This window comes from Lissotriton helveticus, chromosome 8 (genome assembly GCF_964261635.1).
Source record: "Lissotriton helveticus chromosome 8, aLisHel1.1, whole genome shotgun sequence".
In the NCBI taxonomy this organism is placed as follows: Eukaryota; Metazoa; Chordata; class Amphibia; order Caudata; family Salamandridae; genus Lissotriton; species Lissotriton helveticus.
The window spans coordinates 70,538,748-70,553,290 of record NC_136069.1 but is presented as its reverse complement, the minus strand read 5'-3'; the positions used below and the strand labels follow the sequence as shown (position 1 = coordinate 70,553,290).

The window sequence follows — 14,543 nt, the reverse complement described above, 5'->3', positions numbered from 1 at the left end:
CTTTGTTGGTGGAGTAGGTAAATCAATTGCCTTTTGAAAAGGCAGCAGTGTTTTTGATGATGGTGGTGTTGTAGTTGGAGGCCTCATGAGGATCCATCCAGTCGGAGGCTGGATCTTCCTTTGTTTAGCGCCCAATTTCTCCTGTAGTTTATGGAGAATTGCTCTGGTTGGACTTTCGGCAGTCGTTTTTGGAGTCAGTCTGGAAGATTTTGGATCTGAGCCATCTTTGTGTTTCGGTGCCGAAGATCTGCTTGGTGCCGAAGCGGTAGATGTGGAAGGTCAGCTCAGCACCGATGGGTGGGTAGGTGCCAGAGTTGTCTGTGCCGAGCCGGAGGGCAGGGCTTCTGAACCAGACGCCCGATACCGACCATGTCCATGAGGCAGTGATAGTCCGAAGGTCTCTTGTTCTAGAGGTGCTGTGTGTCTTTTTAAGTGTTCAACACGGGGTTGAGGGGCAGGGGCTACACTTCTCACTGCTTCGGCCTCCAGTGGGATGTCAATTACCTCGAAGTAGAGTTTGTGTTCTGATTGAGAACTGTATTCGATAGAGAACGACTCTTCTTCCGCTACAGAAGATTGTGGGTGGTGTTCTTCTGCACTGATGTCTCCATGGCCCAAGAGGTCAGAAGTGTCTTCGGTGCTCCTCCGCTGCATCCCAGGCTGGCGGTGCTCGACGGCCTCGCAATCCGCCTCCCTATGTACCGGTGACAAACAGGTTAAGACCAGATGTGAGCCAGACTGTGGGTATTTGTGTGGCAGTGGGGGAGGGGGGGGGGGAGAAATGGAAAGGCATCCGTTCCATTACCAGCAGGGCCTTTTATGGAGGATGTGGTGGAGACAGAGTTCAAAGGCCCTGAAGGGGCCAACGAAGAAGCATGTCGACTCAAGTGATTGCCCCTCGATACGCAGAGTAGTAAAGTGCGATCGAACAAAATACAGGCGCAGGTAAGAGTGGATTGGGAACCGAAGAGCGATCCAGAACGGTATCGATCTGGAGTGCAAGTACACATGTCCGAACCAGTCAGCGGAAAGAAAACAATCTAACAATGGAGTCGATGCCCATGCGTATTATCACCAAGGGGAGGATTCCCTCAAACTCGTGACTCGAAAGACTTCTTCAAAGAAAAATACCTTGCACACATCCGGGTCCAACACTAGATTGCAGGAGAATGTGTATCAACTGATGCACATGCCTCGAACCAGATGTTATTTCCCAATATAAGAAAATCACTGGGCCCAGTCTTTCTTTCCATATTTCAGCACTATGGCCTTTAAATCACAAGTTAACAGCGAAGAATATTCAGCTAACTGAGACATGCCCTGGCATATTTGGTAGTATAGGGGCTTGAAGGAGGGAACTTCCCAAATTAAGATCATACAATAGAAGAAACCACCCTTTCAACTATGGGTTGTTCCTCAGCCAGTTTCCTGAGCAAGGCACTCCAATGCCAAATATAGCCTATGAGTGGAGGAGACATGTTTATACACTGCAGGGAAAGCAAAGATCCACCCAAATTTCAAAAGTGCGAACTATAGGCTCGGTAAAGAAGGCTACATGGAGCTCAGTGATTTACATTCTCAAAGTTCTTTTGGACTTCAACATTTGTGCAAAGTACTATCAGCAGAGTCAATCAGTTAATGAGTTTATAAAAGGAAACTAGCCTCCATGCACCAGAATCAGGAGTGGAACAAAAACTTCTCCTGTCGCTTTATTTTCCAGCGTGATCCAGCAGAAGTATTCCTACTTCGATGTCCAGCCTGCCCATTAACTATGTGCCCCCTAAACTAGTACCCATGTGTAGTTTCTGCCAATTGTGGCAAAGAGCATGGAAAAGCATAACCACGTGAATGCTTGGTTGGGTGTTGGGAGGGAGAAACTGAACTAAAAACTTAGCACAAGGTTATTCTTCTATGTGGTTGTTTGCACTATAGAAGTTGTTAGAATGCAACAAAATAGAATATGAATGACAGAAGCCAGAATCACCATAAAGGTAATTATTCCATACCCTTGAGTTCAGGTGCCATGTCACAGTCTCACTATGCCTGAAGGGGGAGACAGCATTAGTAAGGCAAGCCATCAAGGAAACAGGTTAAGAAGAAGATCCGATTTCCAAACGACAGTCACTCTTTCAAGGTACAACTTGAAGGTCATGAAAATATTCAAGCTGCCAACAGTCACATTCAGCAATAAAACATGGTGCTGTCTGGGGAAAATAATGGCTTAGAGGGCAAGCCAAAGTCATAAGAGAATCTTAAGAACGAAAGAGTGGCTGTTCTCTGCTACTCTGTGTCTTTATGGAAAAGACCAGGTCTTCCAAGGAAAGAGTTTGAAGCTCTGCCATCATTCTGAATGTTATGGCAACTTGAAAAGGGAGCTATCCTATTCAACGGGTGAACAGATCCCAACAGAAAATGATCTTTACTTGAAAAATTACTCTGTTAAGAGTCTTTGTATATGTACATCCTCCAAAGGAAAAAATGTCTCCTGATTTATGAAGAGAGGCAGCAAAAGCAGAGATTGTGGTGGTAGGAAGCAGCCAGGTATGTCACTAATGTTAAGGCACCATTTAAATGTGCCTACAAAACGTTACGGCTATGACCTGGGGCCCAAAAGCAAATGAAGAACCATCTGCATTATACTGCCACTAGTGGAGTCTTTTGGGGCAGTATGCATGACAGTACTGACTGGGTCTGAGAAACCTAGGTTTGTAAATACTATTTCTCAAGCCAAGCAGTATTAGGATGTCTGTAGAGCCATCTGCTCAAGGGGTTCAAGGACCCAATGAAGCTCCAAGAATGTGTTAGTGGAGAGGCAGGATCAGGTCTTTACTTTCTAGACATTTCTGTGGAATAGGTGGGGAAAGGTAGAGAGGAATTTGTTTTGATCAATTGAGATGAAGAGCATACACTAGGCAATTCGCTCTTTTACCCAGGCAAGTTTCAAGTCAGAGGTGGTGGTGGTGGGGGAACAGATCAATCTGAGGAAGCCCTCTCTTGTTTTAGCCTGACCACACAATTCGCTGATTTATATGCTATTCATGAGGAACTAGGTATCCTCGTCTCAAGTTCTCCACTTGCATACTGCTTTTCTCCTTTAGATGAAAAGCCGAAGGAAAATCCTGCCACGCATCATTTTGTTCCACAGCTGTACACTCAGTTGAAAAAGAGAGTGCATTTGCTCAACTTGCAAAATTACTGAAGTTGACTTGCAAGGACTGACAACTTTTCCCTGCAGAAGGGAAAGAAATTACCTTAGCCCCAGAAATGCAGCTTTTATCGGGGTTTTATTTCCTAAACTGACCACAGTCCCCAGGTGTTCGACCTCAGCAGGGTGCATCCCAGCGATACTGACGGGAGTCAGATATCAATTATTTGTTTGACTGAAGGCTGAAAGGACTGGACTTAAACATTTGACTCCTGAAGACACTATGATCTAGAATATTGTTAGAAATGTTGATGTTCTTGTGCTGCAAGTTTTAGAGTTGGTCGCAATGAAGCATTCGAAGGAGTTTTAATGGTCTTGCATGAAGTCACGAGACCCTAGAACTCTGAAACTACCAAGGGCAAATCTGGGATTGAGCACAAGCGGGTGACTGTTTTAGTTTATCCCCCTCCCCCCTCCTTGGCAAAGGAGAGGTTTTTATACAGCAGGGCCCTGAATAAACTAAAGTTTTCGGCAAAGACTAGCTCTGAACCTCTCCCGGTTTATGAAGAGTCACTGATAGGGCAGCAGGTCGCACATCAACTGAATATTCTAGCAGCGAATAATAAATTATTAGTCAGTTGTCAAAGTAAGGGTACTGGTCTTTGCCTGAACTTTGAGGAGGCTGTGTCATAAGAGATTAAGCCACATTTCACAAAAAGGACATCAGTAGGTGTCAAAATATGTGACATGAAAAGTGACCTTATGCCAGTTGCGGAGATGATAGGAAATACAGAATCATCTAGAGTCAAGACATACATATGAGTGGGCTCTTGGTGGAGGAAGGTTTTTAATTGTAAACAGTTTGCATCACAGCCGCTAAAGGGAAAACCACAGGAGTGAGTGTCCTAGTTTTTCTGGACCTTTTTGACCGCAGTCAACAGGAAGTGGTAAGGAACCCCACTGGAGATCGGCAGTAATGATGGAACAAAACTGTAGTGACTAATGGACAAGAAGGTCAAAGCCAAACAGAAAAATCAATGCTCAATATGCTGGCATCGAGGACAGGACTCACTTCGCTGTGGTGTAATAGAGGCGCCTTCCAGGCACTGTACACAATGGTGGTGGTTGTGTCTTCTTCAAGACCTAAGAACAAGTCCTAGTACCTAGAGCAGCTCTAGTCTGTGTTCCAGGAGAATGAGCTGGGCTGCTCAGTTCAAGCACAAGAGCTACCATCTGAAGATTAGGATCAACAAGCAGTCCTGCTAACTAAAAGCCTTGGAGGAAGGCGTGAGAAAACGAGACACATAGGGAGTTACTTGGATTCTGCAACCCAGCTGGCAAGAACCAACCAATAACCCGAACAAAAGCACATGAGGCAAGAAGCCACAGACGACTGTAGGGATTTTGAGAATGCACAGTAACCAGCATCTCCTGCACTAAGAGGACTATTGGAGTTGCATTCCTCCACACTAGAGCCCAGAAGAATTAGAAGGCTTCCCCGTTCCCCATGAGGTGGCTCATGCATGCTGCTCAGGTTCTTTCTGTTGTCTCAAAACTGGCTGGTGAGTGTATTTCTTTTTTCAACTGCTTGAAATGATCTAATAGAAAGATCAGTTTAAAACAGAGAACTGGTGCCTGAAGAAACAGGGTAACCTGAGAGATGAGCAGAGCTTCTTCAATTTACAAGACTGACTAGAGATTTAGAAGGGTTAGAAACTAACCCAGATGCAGTCTCAAAAGACATTTGAACACTTAAATTTATAGTACTATAAATTACATAAGTACACATCATAAAAGAGTGCTCGCAATAAGCCCTTACGGCATACATTTTCTGAAAGGTCCCGTGCCACAAATCTAATGACTTGTCTCATATGTATATACAAGGTCAGTGCAGGCATATGGAAAGAACACCCCAGAAGTGAAAATGTAAAAAAAAAAAAAAAAGATTTAATAGTTTTCCACCCAACAACGTATGTGACTATGGTGATAAAACTTGAGTTAGGTTCTATCGTAAACATATGATCATAAAGGTGGAAACTCACGCATTCAGCCTCCATTATAATTAAATTCTTTGAGGGAAACTGGAGAACAACGGACTAAAGTGCTTGACATTTGTGGCTGAAAATAACATGAAAATAAATGTGCCTCAGTTCCCAAAAACATAACCTTGTGTATCTGAGGTACCTTTGCTATAGACCACAAATCTGAAATTTAAACTGTTAGGATGTGGACACCCAAAGCCATTAACATGGCCAACTCTCATGAGTGCAAGAGGAGACCTCAAGTCCAACCATGGCGAAAAGACAACGTGCAAGGCACTAGTTCAGACTGCAGGCTGAAAAATATTGGAAAGACGCTTCCTTTGAGACATAGGTTAGTTGCCTACAACAATGTTCAAACCACGGGGCAGGCTACCTAAGCAACAAAGGTCCTGGAAGGTAAACTATCCACCCACTGGAAGCCACATTTCATAAAAAGGACATCAGTAGGTGACAAAACATGTGACATAAAAAGTGACCTTATACCAGATACGGAGATGATAGGAGAGACCGCATCAACTCAGAATCTAGAGCAAAGACATACATATGAGTGGGCTCTTGGTGGAGGCAGGGTTTTAATTGGAAACAACAGTTTGCATCACAGCGGCTAAAGGGAAAACCACAGGAGTGAGTGTCCTAGTTTTTCTGGACCTTTTTGACCGCAGTCAACAGGAGGTGGTAAGGAACCCCACTGGAGATCGGCAGTAATGATGGAACAAAACAATAGTGACTAATGGACAAGAAGGTCAAAGCCAAACAGAAAAATCAATTCTCAATATCCTGGCAGCGAGGACAGGACTCACTTCGCTGTGGTGTAATAAAGGGCTATGTAGACAAGAGAGATACAAATCCTCCAGTCTGTCCTCTGAAGTTCAAATTTTACAAGCGTGATGCAGCCTAAGCACTTGCAACACGGGTTAGACAATTCCAAGAAAAACAAAGTCACACATGTACGTAGGAAAATGGAGCTGGGGCAGGACTGTGCAGCAGGCCTGCAAGGAGTTTCATCCTCCTTATTAGTGGATTCTCACGGATTCCATTGGGGGGGTGTAATATTTCTCACCGATTCCATCAGGGGGAGCGCCCTAATACTAATAATTCTCACCGATTCCATCGGCCATCGGGGAAGCGCCCCGATACTAACAATTCTCACTGACTCCATAAAGAGCAGCGCCCTAATATTAATACTTCTGATTCCATTGCGAGGCGCCCAAATATAAATTCTCACGGATTCCTTCAAGAGCGGTGCCCTAATATTAATAATTCTCACTGATTCCTTCAAGAGCGGCGCCCCAATACTAATAATTCTCAGAGTCCATCAACAGCAGCGCCCCATAACTAATAATTATCACTGACTCCATCAAGACCAGCGCCTTAATATTAATACTTCTGATTCCATCGCGAGGCGCCTAAATATAAATTCTCACGGATTCCTTCAAGAGCGGTGCCCTAATATTAATAATTCTCACTGATTCCTTCAAGAGCGGTGCCCCAATACTAATAATTCTCAGAGTCCATCAACAGCAGCGCCCCATAACTAATAATTATCACTGACTCCATCAAGACCAGCGCCTTAATATTACTCACTGATTCCCATCAAGAGCAGCGCCTTAATAATTCATCAATGTTTACAGTTCCTTGGCCTTTGGGTACGTTTTCCTACAGTTTGATACTTTGTGCAAGAATCTAGCAAGCTGTCGTTCGTTAGGAAGTGCTATCAAGGAAATCAATAAGTCACAGTCTATTTGATTACTTGAGAAAGCATTAATGGAGCAGACCATTCTGTCTGCAAGGATAGTTAACTGTCTGCAGTATGTTTTGAATTGGGAGTTGGATGTGCAGAATACGCGAGGCATCGAAAGAGGACACTAGTGGACCGGGGCTGCCCGGACTCCCCTACCCTTCCTGTCTCCATCTCACTCTCAGAGGTGCTTTTTCATTCCTACTTTCATCCTTTGTCACTGTTTTCCCTTCTTTCGCTTCCTCCTCCTTTCTCCATCTTTCTTTTTCCTGTACAGGGATAAAATCTGATGATGAAAAATAAGTCATTGGTGCCAAAAATGAATGTTTGTGTCGCCTAACTGCAGCTGCACTGGAACAAGTTTGGCATTGAACTAGGGCAAGGTGCAGGTCATTAAAGGTCTTCAGTTTACTCTGGACAAGGATGAACAATTGAAGGACTTGCTCTACTCCCCTCGTTATGAGACGCTTTGCATGGCAACCATAGAGTGCATTTAGATAGCCTAATCGTTTGTCTTTGAGGTAAGTACGAAAGTGAGCACTTTCCGTCTAAATCCCACGACTTAAGCGGAATCCAACATGCTGAAGGGAAATGACAGCCACCAAAAGCAGTCTTTAAGTGACAGACAACGATGGACTCGCACAGAAAGAGGAGACAAAGGAAGGCACTCACCTGCACACCTAGGGTTGGGACATTTACTGGCGAGCTTCAGATAATGTCTGAGGTTATCCGGAAGGTCACAGGGTGTATAGGGAACGTTCCGGCTCTTGATGGTGCGTCCCGCCAGCTCAAGAAGGCTTGGTGGTGCATAGACGAGGTCTCTAACAAAGCGCACAACAAGCGGGTTCCCACGAAGACTTAGCTCCTGCAATTGCACTAGGCTGAGGATCTCCCGGGGCAAATAGGTGAGTAAGTTATTGTGCAGACTTAGTGAACGCAGTGAATGCACCCTGAGGAAATATAAAGGTAAGAAAAAGTCAATCAAATTAAAAAAAAAAATACCCAAGAACAAAAGCAAAACAGTCACAGAAAATATCAAGGTGCATTAGCAGATTATATTAATGGAGAGATCATATTTTAATTTTGTCTTTGCTACAGAAAAATTGCATGTTTAAAGATCTAAAACAGAAGGCAGAAAGACCTTAAGATACAAAGATGCTCGCCTGACTCTGGCTGCAAGAGTAAACATCATGTTAGGACATCAAAGGGTTTCCAGGGTAATAATCCTTGGCAGCAGCCAAGTGAAATCCCCTCCATTGCATTTCAGAAAAGGTTATCAAACCACCCTGGCCCTACTCTTGAAACTAGCCACCCCCGCTTCTTCCCTTGTGGGCCTCCTCCTTTTCCCCATGCCCCACTGGCTTTCCCCACTAGCCACCCTTCCCTCCTAGGGCCATATTACAGATAGTGCCCTGGAGGGGAAGGGAGCTTTACAGGGGGCAGTACAATATGCACTTGTGCCTCCTTTTTGCACTCCAGACGCACTATGGTATTAAAGAATGGGCCGTAGACACTTGTGCGGATAATACGGATACATATGCGTAAGTGCTATCTTGAGAGGGTTCTCTCGTTTAATGAGGGGAGTGGTCAAATACAAATGCAGGAATCACTGACTTTGCCCGTGCTATATAATGGTTGGGGGTGCACGGGCAAACATTCCCCTGAGGCAACCCATTTTTAGGCTGAAAAGGGGTCCGATGGTCACTTACTTAAACAACCTGCAGAGGGATCTCTCCCCCCTCTTCAAAGTGCTGGACGGTAGCCACCTGCACTCTGAAACACAGAGCACCTTTGAAGCACCCACTCTGTATTTCAATGAACGTGCTGCGCATGTTCGCAGATGCCCTGGGGGCAGCGTTTTCACTGTAAAAGGGCACACTATCCCGGTTTGCGCCCAACGCACCTGTTTAAAATCAAAAATACAGTGCACCCTATCGCTATTACGGGTCTTGGCGGATTGCCATTAGGCCTGCTGGGACTGTGATCCTTTCATTTGCTAATAACAAAACGACTGTCTATACTGAAGACTCCCTGCCTTTAATGCAGTCCTCTTTTTCTTTCCATGCCAAAGGAAGGCGGGGTAGCAAGAACGTTTTCATTACAGTCCTTCCTTTAGGTCATAGTAATGAAAGTATGATTATAATGAAAGCATCCTTTTGCGGGACACAAACCTGAAAGTAAAATCCATCTCCAGAGGCATTTGCAAAGGAGGGACCGGCAGTTCGCCCTTCTTGAGTGGATGGTTACCTGAAATGCCAATTAAGTCTCGACAAGTAGAACCTCCCCTCACACTACAACCCACCCAGCGCTGCTCCGCGACAAGTATTTTACAAGGTTTCTTTTCTGCACTGTACCTCCTCTTATTTAGCCTGGAGACACTGCTTTCTGAATAGCGCTGAACTGGCCGCCACTGCTAGAAAGGAATAGTGGCCATCATCTTGCTAATCTGTGGACGGGGACATCTCTGCTGATTTTGGATATTTTGGCAGAGGCTTCACTACCACACATCGGCAAAAAAAATAGAGGCAGCCAATTTATAGTTTTATGGACATGACTGGCACAACTAGTGCCAAGTCTCAAGGTCCATTAGGGAGAAAAGAAAAGCTTTTGTGTAACTAGCCCCCAGTCCTACTGCCTCTCAAATCTAGAAACTAAAAGGGACCTACTTTGGTGGTGGTGTCACTGTGCTGCCCCAGTCTGGGAACAGGATTCGCCAAGTGACCATGTTCTTTTCTGGTGTGCGTTTATCATTGGAAGTGGATTTTTGCAGTGGCCAGCCATGTACACCCCACTGCAATATACTTTGTGAGTAGGCATCTTAGGTCAAATGAGTAGGAAGTACAGAGGACAACTAATATGGTAGCAAACTTCTTTGGCACAAGACACACTGGTTGTTGCATGCAAGTCTGAATCTTCCTTGGAGCACATTTGTAACACCCATCAGCTACTCTTTGCTTAGTAGGTCAGCCTACCTCTGGGTCTCTATTTACAACAAGGGGTGGTGAGGGACAGAGTCTCTGAATTAAGCAGAATACTCTCACCCAGTCAAGAGATCAGGGCTAGATCCAACACCGTTTTTTAGCTCACTGCACCATCCCAGTTTCAGAACCTGGCTGTATGCAAATTAGTCTGTTCCTGTCCCAGTGCATGATGGGAACAGGGCAAACCAAACTACAAAAGCCAATTCTTACACTGGGAAGGAAACAAGCTTCCGGGGACCGGTTTCTGGCATTGGCATTTATACCTCTGGGTCTCATCAGCCCCGTGTGCACTTCTACCTTTGTTGCTTGTTCCTTTTCACTCTGTATCAGTTCACGGCATGCTGCTCATCAGCCCTGTATGTGACTTCTAGATCAAGGGCAAATTGCTCTCTGCTGTTTGTTCCACAATGATTTAGGTATGTCCTGTAAGGAGCACTGAAGTCTGCAACCCTTCGAGGACATAGGCCCTCGGTCACTGTAAAGGAACTGCTGTCTGCCCAAACCAACCAGAAGACGCTACAAACTGTAAGGCCTCAAGGCCCAGTCTACATAATACGTTTTCAATGCCATCTTTAGAAGGATGGAAGGCTGTGCTGGCCTTTCCAGAATCCAAACCAGTGACCAGCAGATCACCCAGAGGGCAGTGGTTTTCATTCAACTCACTGAACAAACCTCTAGCTTTTATATTTTATTTGTATGCCTTGTGACAGACGTGGCAAGAAACACTCAATAATAAACAAGATAGAGTGTCTGTGGGCCCACCTCGCTCTAAAAATATTTTCACAATTCAAAAATGGTCATCTAAAATTAAATTTTTGAAGTCTAAACTCAATCAGCTTCTCATCTTTTTTAATTTTGACACTCATCTAACACTCTGATTTCGCTAGTTAATATTTTATAGTGTCTAAAACTAGCAAACTGCTTTAGACATTTACCAAGATATTGTAAAGTTTGATAAGTACAGCGGCTCGCTCTGGTTATTCAGTGCTGCAGCCGCCCTTTGTGAGATTTAAAAAAAATAGCAGCTCAGACCTAGTCAGCTGTACTCCGTAACTTGGGGCGATACTGAAGATCAATCTCTAAAATCAGGAGCTTTAAAAACTGCATGCATAAGTGTCCTGATAAAGTGATAGAAGGAGGCCGTCACTTACTGTGCCAACTGTGGGGGTACGCTCTGAATCTTGTTATCACACAGGACCAGGTAGCTGAGGTGAGCCAGATTCGCCAGCTCAGGTGGGATGGAGGAGATGAAATTACCGCCAAGGTACAGAAATTCCAAGCTGCAAGAGCAGAGAAAAGGAGTTAATGTTCACATGAACCCATGCTTAGATTGTATCAAAAAAGTAATTACTAGAAATTGCATAACTCTTGGAAGGTACAGTAGTGGTTATAAACCTCGTGATCATGTGTGGACTTTGTGCCGCGCCATTCTTGTCGGCGGACATTTCTCCGCCTGCACTGCAGTGCCCAATTAAACAGTGCTCCTGTGTTAGGTGGTGAAATGCTAGTCGTCAGTATGGGAAGGGTCGCGGGCCACTGGGGATGTGGGCCACATTCTGGTGGGTGGGGTGGAGTACCTGTCCATATTTTTAAAAAAAAAAACTGAATCACAGAGGGGCAAACATCGGCATCAGTCAGTGTTAGCCTTGTGCTGAAATGTCTGCAAATCCTTGCAATCCACTTGCAACCCCAATTATACAGGTGTAGAACCAGAAGCAGTGGGAAAGCAGACTGAATAACAAGAAATGTATGTGATATGATGTGGCCTTCAGGGGTCATATTGCATGAAACTGTACACTATCCCAGCCTGTGCCTAGCTCGGTGGGCTTGGGGCACACAGGGACAAGGCAACATGCCACATAAAAAATAAAAAAAATACACAGCCCCTGGTACAAGTGTGAATTTACGTCTACACCTAGTCCAATAGTACTGCTTTCAAAGTCAGACCAATTATATGAAACCACTGTTCTAGGGGCAAACGGACTGTTCCACATCATATATGGTGAGCAAAGACTATGCACCGGGGTGGCCCATGTGCTTTCACACCTGTGACTGATACAGGGCAGGGGCAAAAGAGTTACCTCATTTGCACTGGGAAGCCTCCGTGAAAATCAGGGGATGACCCCTTGGTTTTCACTGATGCAAAGTGTGCACCAGCAGTCCTACAATCACAGCATTGGTCTTCAAACTTCTTAATGCCGCGCCTTGCGTGGAGGGAAAAAAAAACACCCTTCTCCCAAGTTCACAATTAATCTGTTTATTTGGCAATGTAAAAAAGTGTCTAAACATATTTAAACATTGCAATTAAGTTCTGTTACTCCCTTTACGCATAGTTCTAATCAGGCTATAGATGACAAAAAAGGTTCGTGGTGGCCCGTTACAAAGTGGCTTACTGCCGCTCGGTTTTTATCACTTAAAACAAAGCATGATGCTTCTTTTGGCCAGAGCCGGGCGCCCCCTGGGATCGGTTAAGTCCTCTCACCCACAATGGGGTCCACCCCCCAGTTTGAGGACCTACGATGTAGAGTAAGGGAAGTCCACATGCTACAGGAGAACAAAAGCTGATACTACTTTGCAAACGTGATCTGGGGACGCAACAGGCATTTGATTCCGTTTTTGTGCCTGCCCACCTCTCCGGGGGACTGCGATACTACAGAAGGGACCGCAGATGCACTTATGGCTGCTTCTGCAATACAGATGGCGCTGGCACACACTCTGCAGCCGGGTCTTCATTCGCACTGTGGCTTGAACCATTTAAACGAGGGGACACTCTCCCTGCGCCATGAAGGAGAAAGGCTATACAAGCCTTAGGGAGGTGCCCTGATTGTGCATCACATTGGGGGTGCACACGGTCAGCCTGACCCAGTGTTCTAGGGAGTCACACACGGAAGACAGCCGTGCGCCCATCCTGAACTTCAGACCACATCCGCTGTGTCTCTGCAGTGCGGGCACCAGCGCCTGGTGCTCCTATAGTGCTGTGAATGTTCACGGCCTGCCCAAGGCACCCCGATGAAGACGCGGTATAACATGTCATGGGCGGGGAGGCAGGGGTTTGCACTGACCTTAGGAGGCGCTGTGTTTTGCAATAACTTAAGATTTAAAAGCACCTGCAAGCAGTTCCTTGCGGTCCAGTTTCAAGCAACAATAAAAATGTCGAGATAATTCGGGATTAATGTTGCCGCTGGAGAGAGAGATAGGAGTTTTGTCTTTGACTCGCCATAAGTTAGTGCAGAGGGTTGATCTGCCTGCTGCAAAGAACAGATCTGTATTTTATGTGGATAGCGGAGTGGATTAGACAGGCCCGGTTCTAGAGGGTGGGCCGGGTGGGCCAGGCCCACCCAAACATGAGCCTGGCCCACCCAAACGTGAGCCTTGGCCCTCGCAGCGAATCTGCCCCCGATGTACAACAGCAATGAAAACTGTTCAGATAACTTGTGATTTACGATCCTGCTGCAGAGCAACCATTTGTATGTTGGTAGTTTTTAAATACAGATAAACTGATTTTTATGTGGATAGCTCAGTGGGTTACTACCTCTGTCACAGATATCGTTTCACTTGCAGTTCAGAAGTTACTATCCTAACATAGGACAGTGACCTATGAACTGTCATCAAAGAGCTGCATACAAACTTTGCTTTTTTGTGTTGTGATATAGTTAGAACTTCTCTATTCTTTCATTATTCTAATATTACTAAAAAGAGATGAGGGGCGCTGGTGGAGGGTGGCAGTGAGGGAAGCCGAGGGGAGGTCATGGGTTGGGGGGGAACTACAGAGAGATGAGGGGCACTAGTGGAGGATGGCAGTGAGGGAGTCCGAGGAGAAGGTCATGGGGTGTGGGGAAGCTATGGAGAGATAAGGGGCACTGGTGGAGGGTGATAGGGAGTCTGAGGGGGAGACCATGAAGGGGAGTGGCTACGGAGAGATGAAGAGCACTGTTGGTTGTTAAGCTATCTACAGAGAAGGAGGTCAAAAAGGGGGGTCAACAAAACTTTTGCACCAGCACCAAAGCGGCCCTGTCATGGCCTTTCTGTTTTTGTTTATTTAATCACCAGTCAGTTGATTAGGACAACTGTGGAGCATACTTTAACATGCATGCTAATTACATTTACTGCTATATTCAATGTTTCAAATTTGAAGGTAATTTTACTATTGTTTTTTACTGGGAATAATGAAAGTGGAACTGAATGGTGGCTGATATGGGGCTGGGCCCACGATCAACTGTGAGATAAAGTGTAATGGAAGGGGGTATAGAAAAGCGGATAATCAAGCCTGTAAGGGAGTGCGCTGCAGAGTCAGGGATCAGGTGGAGGTAGTAATAAAGATGTTTTCTCCCTGAATGCTCATATAGAGGGAGCCCGAGTAAAGTCACTTGCTCGATGCTCCCACCTTAGAAACCTCCTCCTCCCATCAAAGGGACATTACATTACATGGAAGAAAAACACTTTTTGAGAGTGATAACATTTAGAAAGAGACTTGGAAAAGAGTGTGTTTTACTGGGCCTTGTAAGTCTAAGGAGAGATAAAAGGAGGGCCCAGAAGCAGGCCTGGCTAGATATATAAGCAATAAATCGGGCCAGCGGTGGCCCACCCGAATGTACCCTTGGCCCACCCAAACAAAAATTCCTGGAGCCGGGCCTGGG

At 45.4% G+C, this 14,543-nt stretch overlaps 1 protein-coding gene across 2 annotated transcripts in view; it reads right to left on the bottom strand.

Moving 5' to 3' along the window:
• LRRC58 (leucine rich repeat containing 58) overlaps window positions 1–14,543 on the bottom strand; it is a 65,377-nt gene that overhangs the window by 28,427 nt on the left and 22,407 nt on the right. For both annotated transcript variants that reach the window (XR_013599730.1, XM_078656647.1), the window contains exons 2-3: window positions 11,058–11,186; window positions 7,598–7,875 (exon numbers count right to left, since the gene is read on the bottom strand). Coding sequence is in view for 1 of the 2 variants with exons in the window: in XM_078656647.1 (XP_078512773.1) it covers window positions 7,598–7,875; window positions 11,058–11,186 (407 nt within the window). In the remaining variant the exon portion in view is untranslated. The remainder of the gene's footprint in view (window positions 1–7,597; window positions 7,876–11,057; window positions 11,187–14,543) is intronic.